This window comes from Gavialis gangeticus, unplaced genomic scaffold (genome assembly GCF_001723915.1).
Source record: "Gavialis gangeticus isolate Ggan-Ray unplaced genomic scaffold, GavGan_comp1, whole genome shotgun sequence".
NCBI lineage: Eukaryota > Metazoa > Chordata > Crocodylia > Gavialidae > Gavialis > Gavialis gangeticus.
Window position 1 is genome coordinate 10,673,251 of NW_017728980.1, and position 21,666 is coordinate 10,694,916.

Here is a 21,666-nt window from a genome sequence, read left to right on the forward strand (position 1 = left end):
CACAGGGAAGAGGAGAGGAGGCTCCTCTCTCAGATGGGAGAGCATTGTAAAAATAGCATTTCAACAAGATCAAAACCCCATTGAGAATATGGTAAATTACCGTGACTTCAGATGGGATCTGTAACAGGAGATTATGTTGTTGGTTTAGATTAGTGGGCCCATTAGTTCAAATCTGCTGATACTTAGTAGTCCGTGTAATGAGAGCAATAGGGTACAATATGCGTTATACATATTTTAATTTACTTTCACTGCATGCGCCTAATGGTATTGTGGACAGCTGTGCAGTGGAAGCTGTCAAACTGATTTAGGGTCACACTTCTGGATGAGAGAATTAGCTTTAAGTTTTGTTGTTTTTCATTTTACTAAGCCAGTGGTTTCTCAACCAGGGTGCCTTGAGATCATTTCAAAGATCCCATGGGGTGCTACACAATGTTAACATTTTTTAAGCGTGCAAACATGATTCGCGAGATAAACCTAGAGCTTTCAAATAGTCATCCATAGTGTTAAAAACATTCTGACCTGTCGGAGGTCTTTCTGAGTTCTTTACAACAGGAACATTTCTTTATTTTAACAGGTGAAAATGAAGAGCTAGCAATTTCCATGGTGTGTATTGAGTCTAATGAGGGGTGTCTTAAATCCGAACCAGTTGGGAACCACTGTATTAAGCCCTTTACAACAAAGATGACAACACAACTAGACACTTTAAGCATCACCACCCTCTTCTGGCTTCGCAGTATCATCTGTTGCTCAATTGAGGTCAAAAAGGCAATTGCACACGTCTGAAGGCTGTTCACCTGAAGAGTCCCTTTTAAATCTAGGGAACTTTTTGTGTAAGTAAAGTATGTCCATAAGTATTTTGTAAAATTGTAAGTTTTTGGGGGATGGGACTGTGCCTTTTTTCACCATCTACAGCACTGTTGCTTAAACCATATTTATGGAAGCAGGCAACAATTAAAAATATGCTCAAGGTTAAACAAGCTCTTAAATTATTCTTTATTGATGTATTTGAAGATCAGTCATTGCAACAGAATGGAGTCATCCAAAGCCTCCTTTCTTTAATTGGATTGGAATAGCAAAGTATCAGTGAGCCCAGCCAATTAAAACTGATGGATGCAAAAAAAACGACTGTCATGGCAGGTACCTAACTACATGACAACTGATAACTGAATATGCCAGTGATGACGATGCCAGTCTGACAGATCTGTTACCTTTTAGCATATTGATTTTTGCACGATCCTAATGCTTGGCAGACTTGAGACTTGGCTAATTCCTTTTAATATGTGGTATACCATTGTGACCACTAGTGATTTTTCTTTTCTGCATCATTAGCTGTATACCTATTTTATTATTCACTGACATGCAAACTACTTTAGATAGGGGGAAGAAAAATGCATAATTATACTTTTAAATTCAGTTTATTAAAAAAATGTCATTCTAAACAGCTCATTATTGTTATTTTAAGAGAAGAAGACAAAATGCTCATCAGTGAAAACTGTAATAATAAAAACGGCAGAGTTTGATCGCAGCTACAGGTCATGTAACAAACATGTCTGTTATGAACAAGGAGGAAGAGAACAATGCTGATAAATCAGTCAGTGCAGCTGGAAACAAAACCTCAGTTAAAAGTATCCCCCATCTTCCTATTTTACATACATACATATGTGCGTGTGTACACACACACACACACACACACACACACACACACACATACATACACACATATGTATGTATGTAAAATAGGAATATGTATGTGCTTTTATACAGTCCCTACTGTGAAGACCGTGGTTTTGTAATGCCTAAAGTATTACTGTACTTTAAGTAAGAGAAATAAACAAGCCATATTAAGTATAATCGTAATTCATTTGATAAAATACAATGTTTCATTGTAAAATTGAAACGTGTAGATGAACTACCACTACTGAAAGCAGACTGTTTCTTAAAAGACTTCTTCAAAGGCCTTCAGATAGCCTGATCTTGCAGTCCTTTCTGTGCATAAGCTACCCCTTATAATGAAGGGGGTATTGTATGCTAGTGATATATAGTATTTAAAATATATTTGTTCAGAAATGACTATTCATCCTTAAACAGCATTTTACAAACCAAGCCAACCAGGGTTGCTTATATGGCCTTATCATCTGTTTAAATATTAAACAATTAAAATCTTATTGTTAAACCAATATTAAAATAGACTGGAAGCTGACAGCCTTTTATAATGAAATCCTCACAGCCCTCATGTCAAAAGGGAAATTGCCTTCCAGCAGTAATCTCAGTGCCCTCTACTGTTGATCAAAACTCTGGTTTGCACACTTTCTTTATGATGAAGTGCTGTAATCTGCTATGAGAAAAATGGGTGCAGCTTTCTTTGGGTTCCCCAGTTTAAAAATTGTTGACCTAAGTGACTTTGTCAGGAGTCCCTGCTTCTTAGTCCTGGGTTTAGACAGGAGGCTGCAGAAGTGTGGAAGGAACCTCTCAGTAATTTTGTATCTTGTGTTTATAATAACTAGCTGGGCATGCCCGTTGTCAGGACCACAAATGACTCATTTCAGCAATCTGGTACATCTCGGCCCCATTTACGACACCCACAGATTGAATCTGCTGGAGTTTACAGCTCATTAAAAGCATAGGTCACCAGGAGATTCCTATCAGCACCTGTTTCATCTACCTCTTTTCATTAACAGATGATCTGAACTGGAATCTGGATTGAGATTAGCCATTTTATCAGGGACTTCTGTCTCAGTTTGAAATCCTGTTGTGACATTATCAAATGGATTCATAGTATTTCACAGTAACAGATCACTATAAACAGGAGAAGAAAACATTGTGCCTCTGTACGTAGTACAATGCCATTTTAAAATCCTAATTGCTATACATCAGTTTCTCTTCCAGAGGCCAGCTGTGTTACAAATACTGAAACATCTTCCACTCCTGGCTTCTTCTTTATAGTTTCTGCATATCCATTAGTTACATATTGCACGCAGGACTTCTGATTAAAAACTGGAAAATAAAAGCATAATTGTAAATGTTTATTGTATTGACAGAGGGACTGATCTCAGCTAAAATGCATCTTAACTGGGATATTGCTGATAACTCTCTAAGAGGTAGTGATTCTGTATTGAAGTGATAGATGTGCTAGCAAGTTTAGGAATTCCCAAATTGCTAGGATCTAAATTTCCTAAATTGCTAGGATGTCCATCACTACAGGATGCATTCATCAGCTCTTTCAGACACATCGGACATTGAGAAGACGGCGATATGTGCCAGGGCAGGTTGATTTATGGCCTTGTGAGCTTTATATTGAAGCTGGTTGAAATAATTTGAATGTGAACATTTTGGAATAAAGAAGGGATTTCCAAAGGTGCCCAACCTGCACTGAATTTTAGCAGGATGTGTAGTCTTGATTACTTCAGGCTTCTGTGAAAATCCCATTCAAAAGGTTTTTGCTGCCTCTCTCCCCCAAATGCATGCTCTAGACCTAGTAATATTTTTCCATAAATATTTTTTTAATTTTAAAAATGAACTTTATAAAAAACTTGGTAAACTTTCTCCCACTTTCAGGAAGCTCTGCATTTTAACAGAAAGCTGCATCTGTGTATGTAGATTCCAGCGATGCCGCTCACAGCAAGGAAGCCAAAAGAGGCTGGAACGGCTGGGTAAAGGCAATGCTGGTGAAGTGCAAGTGTGCGCAGTGAGTCAAATGAACTGGCAAGTAACTTCTGTTCATTTAGCTAAGGTGAAAGCCCCAGCAGACAGGATATGGCTTTGTGTTTCCTCTTAATGGAATCGCTTCTGCAAATCATAAAATGTGGTTGGTCTGAACCGGCCCTGGTTGAAGCTGGTAGCAAAACTCTAGCAGGGGAGCTTCACTGAACTAGGGCTTGGTGATAGCTTACCTTGCCCATTCTTCTCGGGGACAGGGTTATCTTCATTAGACCTGGATTTGTAACTCTCCAGGGTCTGTTCCGAAGCATCATTTTCTGTGACGATAACAAATGTCAGCAATAAATTGTGGCTCTTGCATATGTTTGCACCTCTCACCCCAGCATGCACAGATCCTCACCTACAAGGGTGATTCAGTCACTATGTCCATTTAGTACTTGGACTGCCTAAGAGCAGCTAGTTAGTGCCAATGACTGATGGGTGTACTTTTGTGATGGAGACTGAGGCTTAAACCCACTGGCTAGTTCAGACAGGATAGCTGCATGTAACAAATTGCAATCACTGCTGACATAGACTTCATTGTAACCAGTGACCTAGAGGTGAAGAGATCCATGTCCTATTAGCAGCCCCCTCCATCATCTAATACCATCCAAAACTGCCAGCAATATTGGTGACTGGCATTTATGCAGTCACTCACCTCTCTTCCACACTCCATGTGCTTTTTTCAGCTTCCTCATAAAAAGCAGGACTATAATGAGCAGCCCCAAAATGAGTAAAGACACCAGGATTGGCAGGAGAAGCTTCTTATTCCTGTTCCCAATTTCTTCGGACTTGATCTTAATTTCTAACAAAGAAATAAATGATTTTCAGTCAGAGTGTGAACTGTGATTCTTAGGGAGTTTATGATGAGGACTATCTAAGAAGAGAGCATTCCTAGGTGACATGGTAGGATTGCAGAGGCCTGTTCAACAGAAATAAAGGAATAGACAAGGTAGATGATGTGAAGTACTTTAGACCACCAGTGATCATTGGTGACTGTACATTGCATATTGACAGTCTTGAAGACTGGATTCAGAGCTGAAGTCCCCTGAAACCAATGGGAGATTTTCCTATTGGCTCTGGACTGCGGTCCCAGAAAATACATACAACCTAAGAAGCAACCACATACACTTCTCCACCATGACCCAGGGGGATTGTGCCAAATCTACTGGCATAAACCAGCAAAACTCCATTGGAACCAATGGACTTAGGTTTATTTTCACCAGCCAAGCCTTATCAGGAAGTCACCCAACAATTAGTATATTATAGTACTGATCGGGGATTCCCCATGTAATAACTCCGGGGAAAGCAGGCGGGCCAGATTTTCCTAATTTCCTATGGAACATTGATTTATTGGTCCTATGTTGATTTACAGTAGTGGACCCTGGCTTTATATCTTTTTGCTTATATTAATTATGATATATATTCAAAGCACTGCAGGAGATTCAAGTAGTTAAACCTCCAAGGATCTGCAGTTATTATTGTTGTTTGAAGTGGCATTACCATTATTTTTACAATTGAGGAAACTGGAATGTGTGCGTGTTAAGAGACTTGGCCAGCATCACATCCTGAGCTTGTAGATTTGATTAGAATTAGGGTCTCTGCTTCTCAGCTGCAAGTTCATTTCACTAATGCTATTGTTTTAGTCTTAAGAAATGTACCAGTGGTGCTGCAGTTCGGAGTTGCTTCTTCAGTATTTATAGTTGGTGTATCTGTACTGTTTTTTCTGTCTGTGCCATTCACCGTTCCTTGTGGCTCTATAGAGGTGAGAAAAGAAGATGTTTTGATTTTTTTCCCCCCTTCAGCAAACTCTTTACAGATATCTGAGCTATGTACATACCTGCTACACAGTCTAATCAAATCAGTATTTGGTGACACTTGGAACTTCTCTATATGGGTTATGGAAATTCTTACTTGGGGTGTAATGCTGTTGTGGGGTTTGGGAGGGAGTGTTTGGAAAGTACCCAAGAGAACACCAATGGGATGTAGGCATTTTTAAGCATCCCATCCAAAGTTAGTGAGTGAAGACATGAATAAAACAACTTTCTTCTCAAGCAAATGGTTTTGCATTTGCCAACAGGAATTATCACTTTGTTTTCGATGAGCTGAATCTACAGTCACACCCTCAGCCCATGTTACTGAGCTGTGCACTGGGAAAATGTAAGTGGAGAAAGTGGCTGACATCTTTACCTCAAGACATGATTAACTACTTTTAATTTTAAATACTTTCCACCTTCAGCATATGAGACACCACCCACCCACTGAAGTGAAGTCTTAAATCATTCCTGTGTTCATGTAATTTGATTTCTGGTTTTCCATACAGGAAACCGAGTTTTTCAAAATCAGCTGTGGGATGTGGATGCCCATTACAAATTAGATCCAAATTCCTTGCGAAGATTTAAAGCTCTCAGTGTAGAGTTTAAGTGACCCAGTGACCCAAGTAAGATCATTCAGCATGCTCAGACCCTGGACGCCGTGCTTCTCAGCTGCAAGTTCATGTTGCTAATGATGCTATTGTTTTAGTCTTAAGACATTTACCAGTGGTGCTGTAGTTTTGAGTTACTTCTTCAGGGTTTACGGTTGGTGTATCTGTGCTGTTTTTTCTGTCTGTGTCATTCATTGTTCCTGGTGGCTCTGTAGAGGTGAAATGAGAAAAAATGTTTTGATTTTTTTTTTTCCTTTCCTTTCCCTTTTCCCCCAGAGACCCTGCTGCCCCTCTCTGCACCCAGTTCACTAAAGCTCATTGCTACTCTGCAAAAAAGAGGTTCATTATTAAGCATACCTGTGGTGACATTATAATTCTGAGTATATTCTTCACTAATTGCTGATTCTTCTGTACCAGAGAATTCCTCATTTACTGTTGCACCTGATGTTGTTTCTGACCCTAAAGAAATAGAGAGAAATATTTTGTATTTTTAATTACACAGATAAAACTAAACTATGTACAACCAGAGCCTAGGGAAAACTCAAAACACACATAACAAAATTGGTCTACATGCTGTATCAACTGATGCTATACAAATAGAGGGAGGAGTTCAAAGGCACAGATTACACTGACTTCAGTAGGACAGAGCTTTCTAATATTTATTTCCAAATCTCTCTGAGTCAGGGGGAACCTCTTACAGGTTTAGGAGGTCTTTTACTGTTGAAGAATCTGAATTTGCACACGTTGGTAATGTAATTCTTTTTTTTTTTGTACATGGGGGCAATTTTGTAGTTTAGCACTTGACTAGAACTGCCATTTCAGGCACACTGAACATGCTTGCCCTCTTTTAGCCTGTTGCACAGTGCCATCTAGTGCACCCATAAGGATAAATTTAAAAACTTCATAGCTGTAATCAATCATATCAACAGCATAAGGCAGATTCATCAATGGAGCTATGATAACTTCCATCAGTTAAGGATCTGGCCACAATATCTTTCTACAATGGATGCAATTCTAAAACAATCACTTTTGCTCAATTGTGTTATACTCTTATATTTCAAGGGACTTTGCAATCAGACTGCTCTCATTAGCATTTTCATGTATTCCACATTTGTCAGTTTAAACAAATTGACTCAATGTCATTTAAAACAAGAAAAAGCATGGTCCTTACAAGCAGTGGTGATATTTAGTTGCTCTTTCTGGTGAGTAGGCAGAGCTGGTAAGCTGACAATAGATGTTTCCTCTGTTATGGAGGGAGGAATCGATGACTGGTCAAACCCTAAAGGAATCCATTGAATAAGATATAAAAATCAGAGCATATTTCACCAGTAAGCCCACCCCACAATGTATGAATTCAGATTTAAACTTCTCCAAGTTCCAAAGCTGGTTGCTTCTAAGGTTTTCATTTAAGGCCAGCTGTACCATTTTTTTTTTTCATCCAAATTATATGGAATAAAGAGAAACTGAATTTTAAAATATTTAGCAATAAATTGCAGGGGAAATTTTAGAGAAAACTGCACTGATATTTGGGTTGGACTCTATAGCAGTCACTTGAGGTGAACGACAGTTCTGAACACGGTGTGAGCCATATGCTGTACTCGCAGCAACTGTTTTTTCTGTTTGCATTATGGACAAAGACACTTCAATGTCCAGTTCATACCATTAAAATTATACCATTAACATTTCTAGCATGTACACATCTGGCCACTCATTCTGGTAACATCAGATCTTTCCCCTCTAAGCTTGGGATTGCTTTAATTTGTCTCAGCTTCCAAACTGACATTGTTTAATTTTCTGCAACGAAAAGATTTTAAAATGTGGAACCAACCAGCAGTCATCTGAGAAGAGTTATCTTCCTGTTGGGCACTTGTTGCTTGAGATCTGCCAACAGGAGATGGCAGTGTCATAGATTCAGTAGCCGTTTCTTCTGTTCCTAAGGGAACAGACAATGCATTAAAATTAGGACCTTCAGTCATTGATATTATGAAGGATTTTGTTTTGTTAAGGTCAATGGCTTTATTTAAAAATACTTGTATAATGATGATTCTTAGAGGTCCTCATACTCATTTCTAATGCCACTGTAGTGGAGTCTGTAGTAGTCACTGGAAAATGATAATGCTTTAAATTTCTCTTAATTCCTTTAATTTGAAGGGATCAAAGCTCTTTACAAATATTTGTTGGGTCTAACAATATCAATACAAGTCAGAGAAGAATTTGATCCACATTAAAGATGGGTAAAATGAGGCATGGGGTGATTTGGGGCTCATCTACCTGGGGCAATTAGCATGAAGGAAGCTGGAACGTGCATTTACAGTGCATTAGCTACTCTGAGCTACATAGATGCTCCTAGTGCACAAAATATATGAGACAGCTTGCTTCACTTTGAAACGGACTGGAGTGTAGACAGCCAGAATAGCTTTAACGATTGGAATACAGTCTTTTGCTCTACCTCAAATGACAAGAATGAATCTCTGCTGGTCCAAGAGCAGAGCTGTTATTCAGGCAGTGCAAACTGTGCAATGGCACTGACTTGGTGCTGGCCAGGAGTGCCCCTTACATTAGCAGCCATGAGCCTATCCAGTATCGTACATTTTAAAGCTCCTGCTAAGGGGTGTGTTCTCTGAGTAGGGCCCTAACCCACTGCCTGATGTTTCCCAATAGGCAGATCTTGTCTGAAACTGCTGAAATAAGAAAGGTTCTTACTGAGATGCTCAAACCGGAAAGATGCCATCTGCTTTTCTTCTCCGAAGGTTTCGTGGCGAACGACACAACTGGCTATTGAATTCTTGCCATAGGCATGGACTGTGAGAGTGCTGGTTGTGTTGCATTTCTTTCCATCGTGCTCAAACCTGTGCTTGGTGTCACCTAAGCAACCATTTGAGGAAAACACTTAAGTGCTTAAGTCAAAACCAATTTAATGAAAAACTTTCCAACCACAAATCAGCATTACGTTTCATCTGCTAAAGACATACGAGTGTGTTCTACTGTGTAAATGGATTACAGCGGAGTGAAGTTATTGTTTGACAGTATGGCTCAATTGCAGTGCAGCTCACTGCAGTGGATTCAAGTAACTCAGGTGTTTCACTGAACCTGACTGAGTTCACAGTTCGCTATAAGCAAATTCTACCATATTAACACTGATCACACACGCAGCATGCTGCAGTGAAATGGCTAGTGTGTGTGCAAGTATCTGTGTGTGTGCTTGCTTTCCTTCACCACTGATTTCTACTGAATGGGGGAAAAAAAAATTACTCAATTGCTATATCCTGCAAAGGGACTTAAACCTGAGATTTTACTTTCTGGGTTCAGCACAAAAAGGTGGGTCCCCCGGGCCTGCAGCATTGTAACAACAGTGAAGTTGTTTTGTGGTTTGGTACTATATTTCTACAAAGTAGTTTTTAAGTCTATAAATATTTACCATGCATGTCCAACATGTTCATTCTTATAATGATAATAATACAGCTCTGTTTAATTCCTGAAGCCATGTATTAATTGCTACATGATCCCTATTTTGCAGGATGGGTAAGGGATATTGGGGATTAGGTATTTTGCCTATGGATACATAATTAACTAGTGGCAGAGCCAAATTGGGGCTTCCTGGACTGGTGGTTTAGCGCTCGGTCCATTAAATGATATTGGCTCTTGATCATCAATACCGTGTGGAAAGCAAAGGTGTAGTTAATGATCTAAAGGGACACATGACAATGCTGAACACATGTGCTAAAGCACTTTTCATAGATAACTATTTTTTCAAATTATTACCCTTAAGTTTGTTAGCAATGCAGTGATTTCTAGGGTCATTATCTACTGCAGATGTTAATCTTTTAAAATGAACTCATGGCATCTCTTGATCAATAATACAAATTACCATTTATACTTTTAGGCTAAAACCTCTTCTTGGATCTAATTTGTCTGCCTGCTAGCTATGATACTACATATGCTTTTGAATCAGAGAAATCTCTTGCCTATTCAATTCAACTTTTTTACTCCTTTGTAGAGGAAGACTTTAATTTGTCATTCAGAACACTAGATTTTTTTCCATTCAAAATAATAATCCACTAATTTGCCTATCCTGTGAACAGACAAGATAAATCAGCAACCTTTCTTACCACCCCCATCCTAAAACCTTTAATTAATTAGACCAATCACAAATGAAAGCAGCTTGCAACAATATAACTCCAGTCGTTCAATTAAGGTTCCTAGATGCTGGGGGATCATAAGGTCAAAAGTCACCTTGCTCTTTCAGGTATAAGATGCTCTAGTTTCTGGCTGAAACTTCCAGGAGAGTTTATTGGGTAAGCTGCAGTTTTTCAACTCTCGCTAGGCTTCCCTGTTAGATGAACATAATCCGATCTCCAAACTTGGCAAGGTACAACGTTTTGTAAGTGATTTTACTCAGTACCGGGTACATCAGACATTAACAGCGTCTGAGTAATCTACTACTCTTAATGTCAAAAGCCTGACTAACCCTCCTTAATCACTAAAACTCTCTTCATAGGGTTCTTAAAACATATCTTGCATCAAGATAACAGGCTGAGGTTTCTAAGCTTTGCTTTGTAACCCAAAATAAAATGGAAGCCTGTTTGCAAACAAAGATCAGCCACTCATAGGTATTCCACTCCTCCTCTTCCCCCTGCCCAAAATCTGTCAGTGACTTGCATTTCTTTTCACACGTGCTACTGCATTGGCCAGCAAGGTGGTTATTATTGGAACGCTATTTAAAGCAATTGCTTACATTGCAACCAGGAAAAATCAGGCTAGTAAATTAGCAAGTCTCTCTACCTGTTCAGCTGTCTCTCTAGATGCATGTCCTTGCTGAGGCGCTAGAGCACTAAATGATGAAACCTCATTAGCTGAGATGGACGACATAGTCCGATGGAATAAATGCAGGGCTAGGAATGAGGATCACTTGAGTTTTAGTTCTGGCTTTGATGATACTGAGTTGCTATGTAGTTTGAGCAAATTAAGGGAAGGCAGGTTATGTCACCCTCTGTAAACAATGGGACTTGGTGTGAGCAGTTACTCTGTGCCCTGGCACATGGTGTTCATCCACTGCCCCACTTTATAGATGAGAAAGCTTAGTCCCAGAGGTGTTCAGAGTGTTAATTCACGTGTGCTTTGAAAATTCTTACGAGTACTAAGGTACAGATCCTCAGAGGTCCTAAGTCTCCTGGATCTCAATGGGAGTTGGGCTTGTAAAATCCTTGAACTTGGGCACAAGGTTGACTGTTCTGAGTCTGATGTGAACATTCATATTGGGCCCTTCCCTCTACAGGGAGTCCAAGAAAAACTTTCTGAAATTCAGCCATTATCTTGTTCCCTGGCCTCCAAGATCAGGGGCTGAGTTCCCTCCATCCGAGACCAAGGGGCAGAGTGGTACTTTGTGCAGTAAGTGTCTCATTCTCCCATGTAAATGCGCTAAAGGGTGATACGATAAAGAAATGATACTTAAAACAAAGTCTGACCACCACTATTTAAAACTTACCAGAGACTTCTATCCCATTGTCTAGCAGCCAGGTAATGCGGGGAGGGGGCTTGCTTCCCTGTGTGGAGCAAGTTAGCACAATGTTTCTTCCTTTGCCATCAGCAATAATATCTGATGCCTCCAACTGTGGTTTGGAAGGAGCCGCTGCAACAAGAAGACACAATGAACTAGGACATCCTTTTGCACTCGGTTTCATGACTGATTTATTTTAAACACATCTTGCAATATCTTATTACTCATGATTTCAGTTGCAGGAGCTCCCAGATGCCCCAGCCAAGATCCATTGCACTATTTTACAGCATGCTGTCTTTGTGTGCCACAGATTTAAACAGCAGTCTGCGAGAACTGGTCTGTGATGCCAGGACCCTCCTTAACCCCAATTCAGTTTCTCAGAAAGATTAAGAAGCACAAATCTTCCCTAACCAAGTAATTTTGACAATCCAGTTGTGTGAGCCACACAAAGAAATGGCTTTATTTCTTCCCAGTGACTGCCTTCCTCCTTTCCTATGTTTTACTATCCACAGATGTTATTTATTCATGGCATGTCACGTCTGTGGTGGTAAAAGTTAGACGTCAGAGATGCTTCCTACTTTAGAAGACCTAGGAATTGGGACATTGGTCCCTCACCAGTTCCTGGGAGAGACGGACAAAGGGTCTGCAAAGGCTAACTGCTCCAGAAATAAAGTTTGTCTAGTTCTCCTCATTCACATATACCGGTCGTCACTGAACCTAGGGAACACTACAATATCAGTACTTAAAACTAAAGTATAATGTGGTAACCTTTTGTTCTTGGGCAGAATGATAGGAGGAGCCTAGATTTTATTAGGTACTTGTATATATTTCACTCTTTCATTGGGACTTACCTAACACCATAACATTCACAGTCTTCGTTCTGATCGTTGTGCCATAGTGAAAGCATGTATACACACCCTCATCCTGTACTCTTACTTTAGACAGGCTGACCAATAATTCATCCTTTGAATAATGGATAAGTTTGAACCTCTTGTCTCTCAAACCTGAAAGGGGGGGGAAAAAACAAGGATGGTGTAGTAAGTCCCTTGGCTTAAGGGAGCCGAGAGCAACACAATTATGCAAAGTGATAATGGGGGAAATTGGTTTTATTAACCATGAGTGAACTACTTTTAAAAATTCATCTGCTTTCAGTGTAAACAAATAATTCTACTGTGAAACATTCATAGCTGGAGCTGGGAAATACAGATGTACTGATGACTAAAAATATACAGTATGTGGAGGTGGAAGTAACACAATGATTTGCAGATAGGTTGGGCTTGTATGCAAGACCTTCTGGCTCTTGGGTAACCAGAGGTCATGGTTATGCTCTGCTACCGACATCCTGATTCATCTTGTTCAGATCATTTAATCTCTCTGCCCCTTTTCTCCATCTGTTAAATGGGTATACCATTACCATTACTATAGCCACAGCCAAGACTGAGGCCCCATTGCACTTGGTTCTAATTCATATGATTTATTTTAACTGATAAATCTCTTTGGGGTAAAAACTAAAAGTGAGAGGGTGGATAAAACATGGAAATGACTTGCCCTGTATCAGACAGCAGCCAGAGCAGGTTCACAACGTATATTATTTCATAGACGTTAGGGCTGGAAGGGACCTTGTAAGATCATCGGGTCCAGACCCTAATTTGATTCCCAGTCCATCGTCCTTTCCACCAAAACATGCTGCTTCATCCTCTTAGACATTCCTCCCTCCCTAGGGCTGAATTCATGTATGCTTGTTTGTAGCTATCAGATGCCATGATGATTTGGGTTCTCTAAGTGGCTAGAAAGATGAAACTTGGGGAGGTGGAAGGGGCTGTGCTGTCATGAGAACTGAGACTTGAGGGAATTGAGTTCTGTTTCTGTCCCTCAAAATGACTCGCTAGCTAGGGACAGAAATTACACACAAACCGGTGTAAGCAATCGGAAACCAGTTCAAATCTGCAACACAACAGCAGCTTCAGCAATTTTGAAAGTGGTTTATATGCACTGAACTGGTTTAGGATGTACACAGTATCAGACTTGATTGATTTAGGTTAAATCGGTTTATTGCACTTCTGTCCCAATCACTCTGTGACCTTATACGAGTCACTTCACTTCTCTGGACCTTACTTCTCTGTGACTAACAGAAAGGTAATGATAACCTTACACCTTCCTCTGGATTCAGTAACATTTTGTATTTGCAAACCTTGTTTCTAACTTTGATTAATCAGTCTTCCTTTAATGAACACTTTCCCTAAGCTATAGAGATCCTTCAGCATATTAATCCTCTGTCTGGCTACTCAGCCCCTCCTTTCCTCTTTCTGCTATGTGACCCCTTAGTCTGAGCTGAGCAATGTGCATTGATTCTCACCACAATCGCAGCAGCGAGAGTAACCATGTGCCTTTAAAGTGAACTGAAATTGAGGAACTGGACTTGCCACCAGGGAGACTGCAAGACCTCAAACTGATTTTTAAAAGCCTTGAAAAGCCTCATGGGAAAGAAAAGGAAAAATAAAATATTTGGACTAATAAGGAAAGTAAGGGAGCATTTTAACCATTGGAAATGACTAAATGTGAGAAAAAATCAAATTTCTGTAATGTATGAAGGAGAGCTGGGTTAGGCGCACACATCTAAAGAGGGTAGAAGAAAATGATTAATTGGGCAGTTTGTCACAGAGCTTCTTACAAGAAGCATTTATGGGATTTATTCAGAATGAAAATGAGTGTCTGCATGTGGTGCAGAGCTCTGTTCCTCCACTAACATGGGAGAGAAGCAAAAACACTGATGTTTTGATCGGGGGTTTTTACAAATGCTTGTCCTCATATTTCGTAGTTATATAATACTATACATTCAACTGGGAGATTATCACACATCCTTCTAGGATTAGGGCCAAATCTTCAGCTGGTATGAAATAGGCACAGTTATGCTAGTGAGGATTTGACTGTGTAGACTGCACTTGATAACTTCTGTTGTGTATTGTAATACCGTGTCGGGATTGAAGTCAAATTGGCAGGATGTTTGCAAATGCCTGAATGCTGTATCCAGTAAAGGACATGGGCACCTAAGCAGGGCCTATGTGGAGTTCAGACACCCAGATCCCAAATTATGATTCAAAAAGTCCTGGTTCAGGTACCAAGACTCATGAGACATTTCCCCGTTTAACATTAGCTCCCCAGGTGCCTGGACTGCAGGCCTCATGATAACTTTGCTCTCAGAGGTGTGTCCAGATGAACAGATGTGCAATATTGCAATACAGATGTGCAATATGCGGCACCGCAGACGCATCTGCAATGCTGCTCACACTGCACATGCAGGTGTTCCCAGAGTCGGAAAAACCCATGCCTAAAAAAAGTGGGGTGGCAATGGGAAGCATCTGTTGCCAAAAGAAGCTCCTGCACCTTGTGCCATGCTCCCACGCGTGCCTTCTGTTGGCTTCTGGACAACCACAGAAACCTTACAGTGCTTGGCAGAGCTGGTTTAAAGGAGGCTTTTGGTGCTGCAGAGGAATTTCGTGTGTGTGTGGGGAGGGGCTCTAGGTTCTCCTGGCAAAGCTTTGTAGAGCAGACTAGTCCTAAAAACAAGCAGGCCCCTTCGTGATAGGCGAACGAATGCACAAAAGATAACAGAAAGGCACTCCCTAATCCAGAGAGTTTACTGTCTAGGAATGATGAAATGGTATACGGGTGCAGGCAGGACCTGGGAAGGGGCAGACAAGGTAACTGTGGATATGTTTATATAGCTTGGCAGTCGCCACAGCTAGAGAAGTCACTGGTCACCCCACTTGTTAGCCAAGCATTTGCCTCTTTTGATAGAGAAAATAACAATGGGGACTGTAAGCAATGGATCAGCCACTGCTGCCTGGATCAGTCAGATGGCATCAACAGCATGTTCAGTCCCTTTAAGACCAGGCCACGTTTCTGCACAGGGGGTAAGGGTGTTTGTGGTAAGTATGGCTCATCATTTGAGGCCCATTTCACACACTACTCTGGTGGGGTTTCCATTTCATCAACCTCCTGTAGGAAAGTGGCTTAACTGCACACAAGATCTAAATGGCTAGGCTCTAGCTGAGTCAAATGGCACATTAGGTGGGAGCTAGGCAAGCCTACCCTTCCCCTGCCTCATGGGGAAGGAGCTTGCGCCGTGGTTTTCACACTTACCCCGATGGGTATTTAGAAAAATGATGAAGCCCTGCGGGTTTGACCACTGCAAGTGTGATTTGCCGTCTCCAGGCATATTGCAGAGTAGCTTTAAATCCTTTCCGTCCTCCACAGTCACACTTTCATTGTGAACCTCTTGAAAATCCCCTGCCAAAGAAAACAGTTGTGAAACATGAGCTGAAGCAAAGCGGCAGCCTTTCTCAAAGCACACTGTACGAGCCCCCTGCTCTTTTTCTAAAGAAAGTTGCATCTACATGGAGAAATTCAGCAGCTTGACTATACTGGTATAATTTTACCGCTCTGATTATATCAGTATAACTCCCCATATAGACACTTTTATTCCAAAATAAACTTCTTAACTGGTTCATCCATGGATGAGAAGAGGCTTCAGTATTTTCATCTCTTTGACCTGTAGGCTTTTATCTGAAATTCCCAACAGAACCAAGGTTTGTGGCAGGGGTTTTGAAGCCAAGGCTTGAGGCTTATCAACCTAACAGGCCAGTGAAGACAATAATAGATTCATTCAGTGAATAAAGTCTCTTCTAATTATTAGTCTGGACCAAAGTTGATCCAATGACTGAAAAGAGGATACATTTTGAATTACTGAGCCCGATTTTCAGAAGTAACGAACAGCTGTGGCTGCCACTGAAGTTAATACCTGTATACGTTCAGCACCTCTGAAAATCAAATCTATTCTGTTCAAAAGCTGCTCCATTGTAGTAAACTGGAATGGAGCTCCACTGAAGTCCAGATCTGAGGCTTTGGCCCAATATATGCAACTAAAACGAGATTCTGTTTTTTCCTCCTGTTTGGCTTTACATCCAGGCAGTAAATGCAGGCTGTTTCTTCACAGTCCCAATTGATCATGCTGAAATCTGCAATATACTTTGTGAAAATGATTTGTGACCTTAAATGAAGTGCCTCCTCCAAGCGAACGCTCATTGGAGAAATTATGAACAGCAGCAACTGTATCAGAGTTAAATAAATAGGCACTTATGGGAATTTATTTTTCAATCAGTGTTTTTTCAGGCCTGTGTCTGCACTGAGTGACTAGTGGGTGGAGGGGCTCTGAACTTTAGGGAAATGATTTTTGTCTGAGTTACAGGAAAGCTTTTGATTTCTGCCTTTTAGTTTTACTTAAAAAAAAAAAAAATCAATGTTGTATGTCCTTCTGGCTGCCACTGAAGTCAGTGGAAGTTTTGTAAGGCAGATGGGGATCCATAGCCCTATCTCACTCCACACTGGATTACATGTGCTCTCCCAACCCAGCAGTGGCAAAGAGAAGTGACTGTTTGTAAAAGGGGGTGCTTTGTCGAGCCGGATAGATTCCTCTGCTCTCTGTCATCTGGGGCAATCTCGTCATAATTATCTGGCCTTGTCAGCCGATATTGCTGCAGAACAGACTTGTCTCGTGGGGCTTGGGAACACAGCACTGAAAGAGGCTACCTGGGCCAGGAAATCCAGTCCCCTCCACTCGCCTGCAACATTTTAGCTAAGGATTTCCCAAAATGGCCACTTGAAATCTTCACACACAACTATAAGGCACAAAACCAGAAATACAAGGAAAACCGTACAGCCTGCTAACAGATAAAAAAACAAAACTGGGGGGCTGATGCCCTGTCACTGCAATGGGATTGGTTAAATGGTTAAGGTGTAATTTGTTTAAAGCAGGTGAGGAAGAGGACCAGGCCCCACAGAATTTGCTTCCTAGTCTGGACAGGACTAGGAAGCACAGAAGATGCTGTCTTGTACTAAGGAAAGACTCATCTGAGTCTATTTTCTATCCTGACTTAGCCTTGTGAGTTATGGGCTATTAGGCGATACCACAGGCTTGAGTCTTCTTCACTTTAAGCTAATAAAATTCCATTGACTTTTCTGTGGGAATGTTCTTGAATTACAACCATATAAGGGGAGACCTGTCATTATATTCTAGCCCAACCACAGCTGTTGGACTTAAAGCAAGAATTCATTCAAGGCAGCTCAGTGGCTTAAGTTGTGAAAAAAGAGGAAGATGAAAGAGCTATGCTCAATAATAGAAGTGGTGCCTTGATTAACAAACTATATATTGGGATACTTGGTAAATTCTAATTACTTTAGATTATGTGGTCAACCCATGACTGGCATTATGATCACATTTCTGAAATTCATTCAACAAGCATGGCTTTAGGCTTCCATTTATATTATAAATGCCAAAGCCATATCCTAGGTGCTCAAGACAAGCCAGGAGCACGATGTGTTCTTTATTAGCTGTATTAGCATTACTGGAGGGTGCAGAGCCAAACATTATCCCCATTTAAGTAACTTGAAGCTGTGATTTAGGAAGAAATTGCTTCTTTTGGGATTTCTTCTATTGAAGTGTCTTTGTTTGGTAGTACATGTTCTGTTTAAGTGACTTTGACTTTGTATTACTTTCAATGACTTCTCCAGCTCCCCAAATTAATTTTTTTTAAAGTGAAAAGGACCCAATGTAATGGGGAAATAACAATAAGTTAGGTTTTCAGGGTTCGTGGCATTTGGAGGCCGTAGCCAGAGGCCTGGTGACCTCAAGTAAAACATTCCTTTTGTGAGTCACCTATACTTCCATTTATCAAATGTATCACCAGGTTTGTTTTGTTAGAGTAGCTCAGACAACTTCATCTGTGGTTCTCCACAGGGGCCTTTCTGCATCTATATTTACTATTTCCTGTCACTGTGAGCAGGATGAGGGGGGTGAAGGGGTCTCTCAATTTACACTCTGAGGTGTGAGAAACAGAGTCTGAAAGGTAAAATGCTCTTTAGAATAAAAGAAGAAAAGAAAAACCCTCTAAACTGGAAGCGCACAAACTTTCCATGTGAGCAAGTGGACCTTTGTCACCCATGACTCATAGGGCAAATCCACTTCCCTGCCAAGGACCAACTTTGCACGGTGCTATCAGCAAGTGGTCCTGAAGCAGTGGTAGCTGGTCATGATAGGATCATCCTGGCATAGGGACATAGAGAGAGAGCCAGCTGCATTAATCTGAAGGCAGGGTAGACTCGAACCTTATAGATGATCTAAATTAGTTTATATATGCGTGTGTGTGTGTGCAGCACAAGCTTTTGTGAGCTGGAGCTCACTTCATCAGATGCTGTGAAAGGATGTGCACAAACCAGACGTGCATAAACACAGGCAAATATTTAAACATACATATGCATGCACAGATGTGCATAGGGACATACTTGAGTGGTTTATAAATACCTATCCCAACCTGACTTCCTGTGGACAGGTGAAGGAGAGACAGGGTTTTGCTGTATCTTGCTCAACTACAGATGCTGTAATGGCCCCGAGGCTGGTTGGCACATTGAATAAATTAAAGCAGCCTTTGGGGGTTCCCAGTGTGCTGGTTGTGGGGAGTTCCTGACAGCACAGCCCCATTAGAGCAATACCATCTCCATGGGGGACGTTAGGAGGAGGAGGACAAATGAAGAGAAACCCATCAGCTTTTTTATGGCAAAATTGATCATCCTCCTGGGACCTGTTCCCACAGAGCTGACCTGTCTGGTTTGGCAATGTTAATACACTCTACTATCATGAAAAGCCCTTCAGAGGTTGGAAGCAGGAGACTGCACACTACTATGGTTCACAACTGAAAAATAATCTTGCAGTAAAATGTGCTTTTCTTTTGGAGGATAGGATTTCCCTGACAAGAGGAAGCTGCTCATAGCCAGGTTCAGGGGCTCTGCTCAGCCACGGGGACCTTGGCATCTGCTGTTGAGGAAGGACTGTTTAAGCACCTGCACAGTCAGCTTTCAGCTTGCCATCAGGAAGCAGGAGAAGCCAGTTCTGTCCTCTTCCCTGCCCTCTGCCTGGCTCTATGCAGCCAGGCTGGGGAGCAAGAAGCAGGAGAACGGAGATGAGTGAGGTTAGTTCATGCCTCATAGAGCTGTTGATTGAGGCAGAAATCATTGCAGTAGTGCATGTTGTATTCCTGTTTTCAAGGTTGTCTTTACAACCATAAGGCAGCTACCTTTTACAAAGGTGAAATTTTGGAGCACAGTTCTGTGGCAAGGAGTGAATTCTGCTGCCAGTTTAAAAGCTGCAGAGTAAACAGGGCCTTGCCTGTGTCTTGCTTGATGATGCATTAGACCCTCGTTCATTTGTTCTGAGGCCAATGGTGCCCGCTTTTGTTCCTGACAGGACAGAAGAGAGTAGTCAGCCCCATCAGCCTGTCAGACGTCTTCAATAATACTGAATACTGTTGCCTCACTAGTCATAGTTTGTAGATGTTTAGTATCACATGGACATCTCCTAGACCAGGTACAAGGGAGACTGCCAATACCAAGATAACCATATCAGTCTGGGTAAAGATAAAGCTGACATTTTCAAAGGATTACCATTATGTAAACTAGCACAATTACTAATAAAGAAAACACTAGAATACCACCTTGTAATATGGTCTTTTGACAATGAAGTTTAATCTGGGCTCTAATTCATAATAGGTGAATAAAACTATAGTGATGTTCTTTGCATTATTTTCAAAGAAGCTTTCCATTATTACCATGATAACGTGATGCCTTTCTATAGTTTCTGCTCTTAAAGCTTTAAGAAGTGGAGAGAGGGGATCCTTTGGGATTTCATACTGGGCTCTGCTAGGACCACACGTGCATGGCTTAATGATCAGAAATGGAAACGGCAAGGATCAAGAGTGAATACTGCAAGGATCCTTATCTACAGATGGCAGATGTGCTTGTTCCATGATTTAAACCTTAAATCTCTATTTGACTTGTCCACATGTGATCCTGGCTTGGGTGTGCCGGAGAGATGAGATGCATCCTAATCTGCAGCTTGTTAGAAGACTAATAATACCAAGCATTTATTGCGCTTTATGGTTTTTAAAGCATTTTTCAGAGACTAAGTTACTCTTTGCAGCTGTTCTTGGCTCCATTTTATGGCTGGGCAAAACAAAGGGTCATGCAGGCTACTTCTGATCATGACTCATTGTGCAAAATGAGAAGTTTAGGAGTTCCTGGTTCCCAGCCCTCCTGACTAAGCTTCCAGGTCTCATAAGGTGGGCGATTATCAACTGGACTTTAGGCTAAATGGATTTTAGTAGCCTTTATGTCACAGCAATCCCTACTGGAAAAGGCAAGTGAGAAGAATAATACAATGTAGTTAACAACTGAAAAAAATGCATCCTGCAGTAGGTTCAATGAAGTTCTGAAAACAGAATAATTCAGCGTAAGAGCTTTTAAGGCAGAGGATTGAATAAAGCAATCAATGTCACTTACCTTGCAGCGGTAACAAAGCCAATAGGCAAAGCAATGTGATGAAAGTCATGTTGTGGTGTGTAATACAGCCCGGCTGCTACTCTGCAAACTTCCTCTTTACTGTAGAAGCACAGACCGGCTCTTGCTGTTGGTTCCTTTTCAACGGGGTGGGGAGTGGATTTACCATGACTTCATCAACACTTGGGGCTCTGCCTCCCTCTCCATTTTCTGTTGGTGTCACCTAGCCTCCTACCCTCCTACTGGGTGGTTTCCTTTCCCCTGATCACTGGCAAGAAACTTGAATGACCTCCTGTATGTGCTAAAAGTGTAGGGTAGCAGGCGTTGTGACCTCTTATCTTGTATCAAGTCACACTTGGGCTTGAAGGTTGTGGGGGGCTGTCGTAAGCATGGGAAGGAGGTGATGGTAGAAAAAATACAGATCGCTGGGGAACCAGTGCCTGAAGGTGCAGGAGATTTTCATCAACTCTTCAGAATCCCACCCTGCATCTTTAGATGCTTAAATACCTTTCAAAGAAATGCACCCTAGGCTCTGTGCCTTGTCCCCTCTTTTGTAAATGGGGATGATGGCACTGCCCAAGTGCATAGGGCTGTTGAGAGGACAAATGCATTGGACTGTGAGCTGCTTTGATACTAAGGCAATTGATACCACGCTAATACC

The 21,666-nt window shown here is 41.2% G+C and overlaps 1 protein-coding gene and 1 long non-coding RNA gene across 2 annotated transcripts in view; one reads left to right on the forward strand and one right to left on the reverse strand.

The window, feature by feature from the left end:
• Window positions 1–608, forward strand: part of LOC109292474 — a 16,847-nt gene extending 16,239 nt beyond the window's left edge. The window contains exon 4 of the long non-coding RNA XR_002096129.1: window positions 575–608. This is a non-coding gene — a long non-coding RNA (uncharacterized LOC109292474). The remainder of the gene's footprint in view (window positions 1–574) is intronic.
• A 2,947-nt stretch (window positions 609–3,555) lies between these two features.
• On the reverse strand, window positions 3,556–21,057 carry CRTAM (cytotoxic and regulatory T-cell molecule). Its single transcript, XM_019508463.1, has 12 exons — window positions 21,009–21,057; window positions 15,762–15,908; window positions 12,470–12,622; window positions 11,607–11,750; window positions 8,825–8,986; window positions 8,152–8,223; window positions 7,950–8,054; window positions 7,293–7,400; window positions 6,479–6,580; window positions 6,235–6,330; window positions 4,355–4,519; window positions 3,556–3,974 (listed from the first exon to the last, which is right to left on the reverse strand). The coding sequence occupies exons 1-12, from the start codon at window positions 21,055–21,057 to the stop codon at window positions 3,847–3,849; spliced, it is 1,431 nt and encodes a 476-aa protein (XP_019364008.1). The 3' UTR covers window positions 3,556–3,846.
• Between the last annotated feature and the right edge of the window lie 609 nt (window positions 21,058–21,666).

What these genes read in the sequence shown, in the direction of transcription:
- CRTAM (XM_019508463.1), bottom strand. Translation starts at nt 21,057, where the DNA reads ATGACTTTCATCACATTGCTTTGCCTATTGGCTTTGTTACCGCTGCAA. An exon ending in TGTGAATGTTATGGTGTTAG is followed by an intron (nt 11,751 to 12,469) that starts GTAAGTCCCAAT and finishes TTCTTGTTGCAG; the next exon opens with CGGCTCCTTCCAAACCACAG. An exon ending in ACATGGAGTGTGGAAGAGAG is followed by an intron (nt 3,975 to 4,354) that starts GTGAGTGACTGC and finishes TTATCGTCACAG; the next exon opens with AAAATGATGCTTCGGAACAG.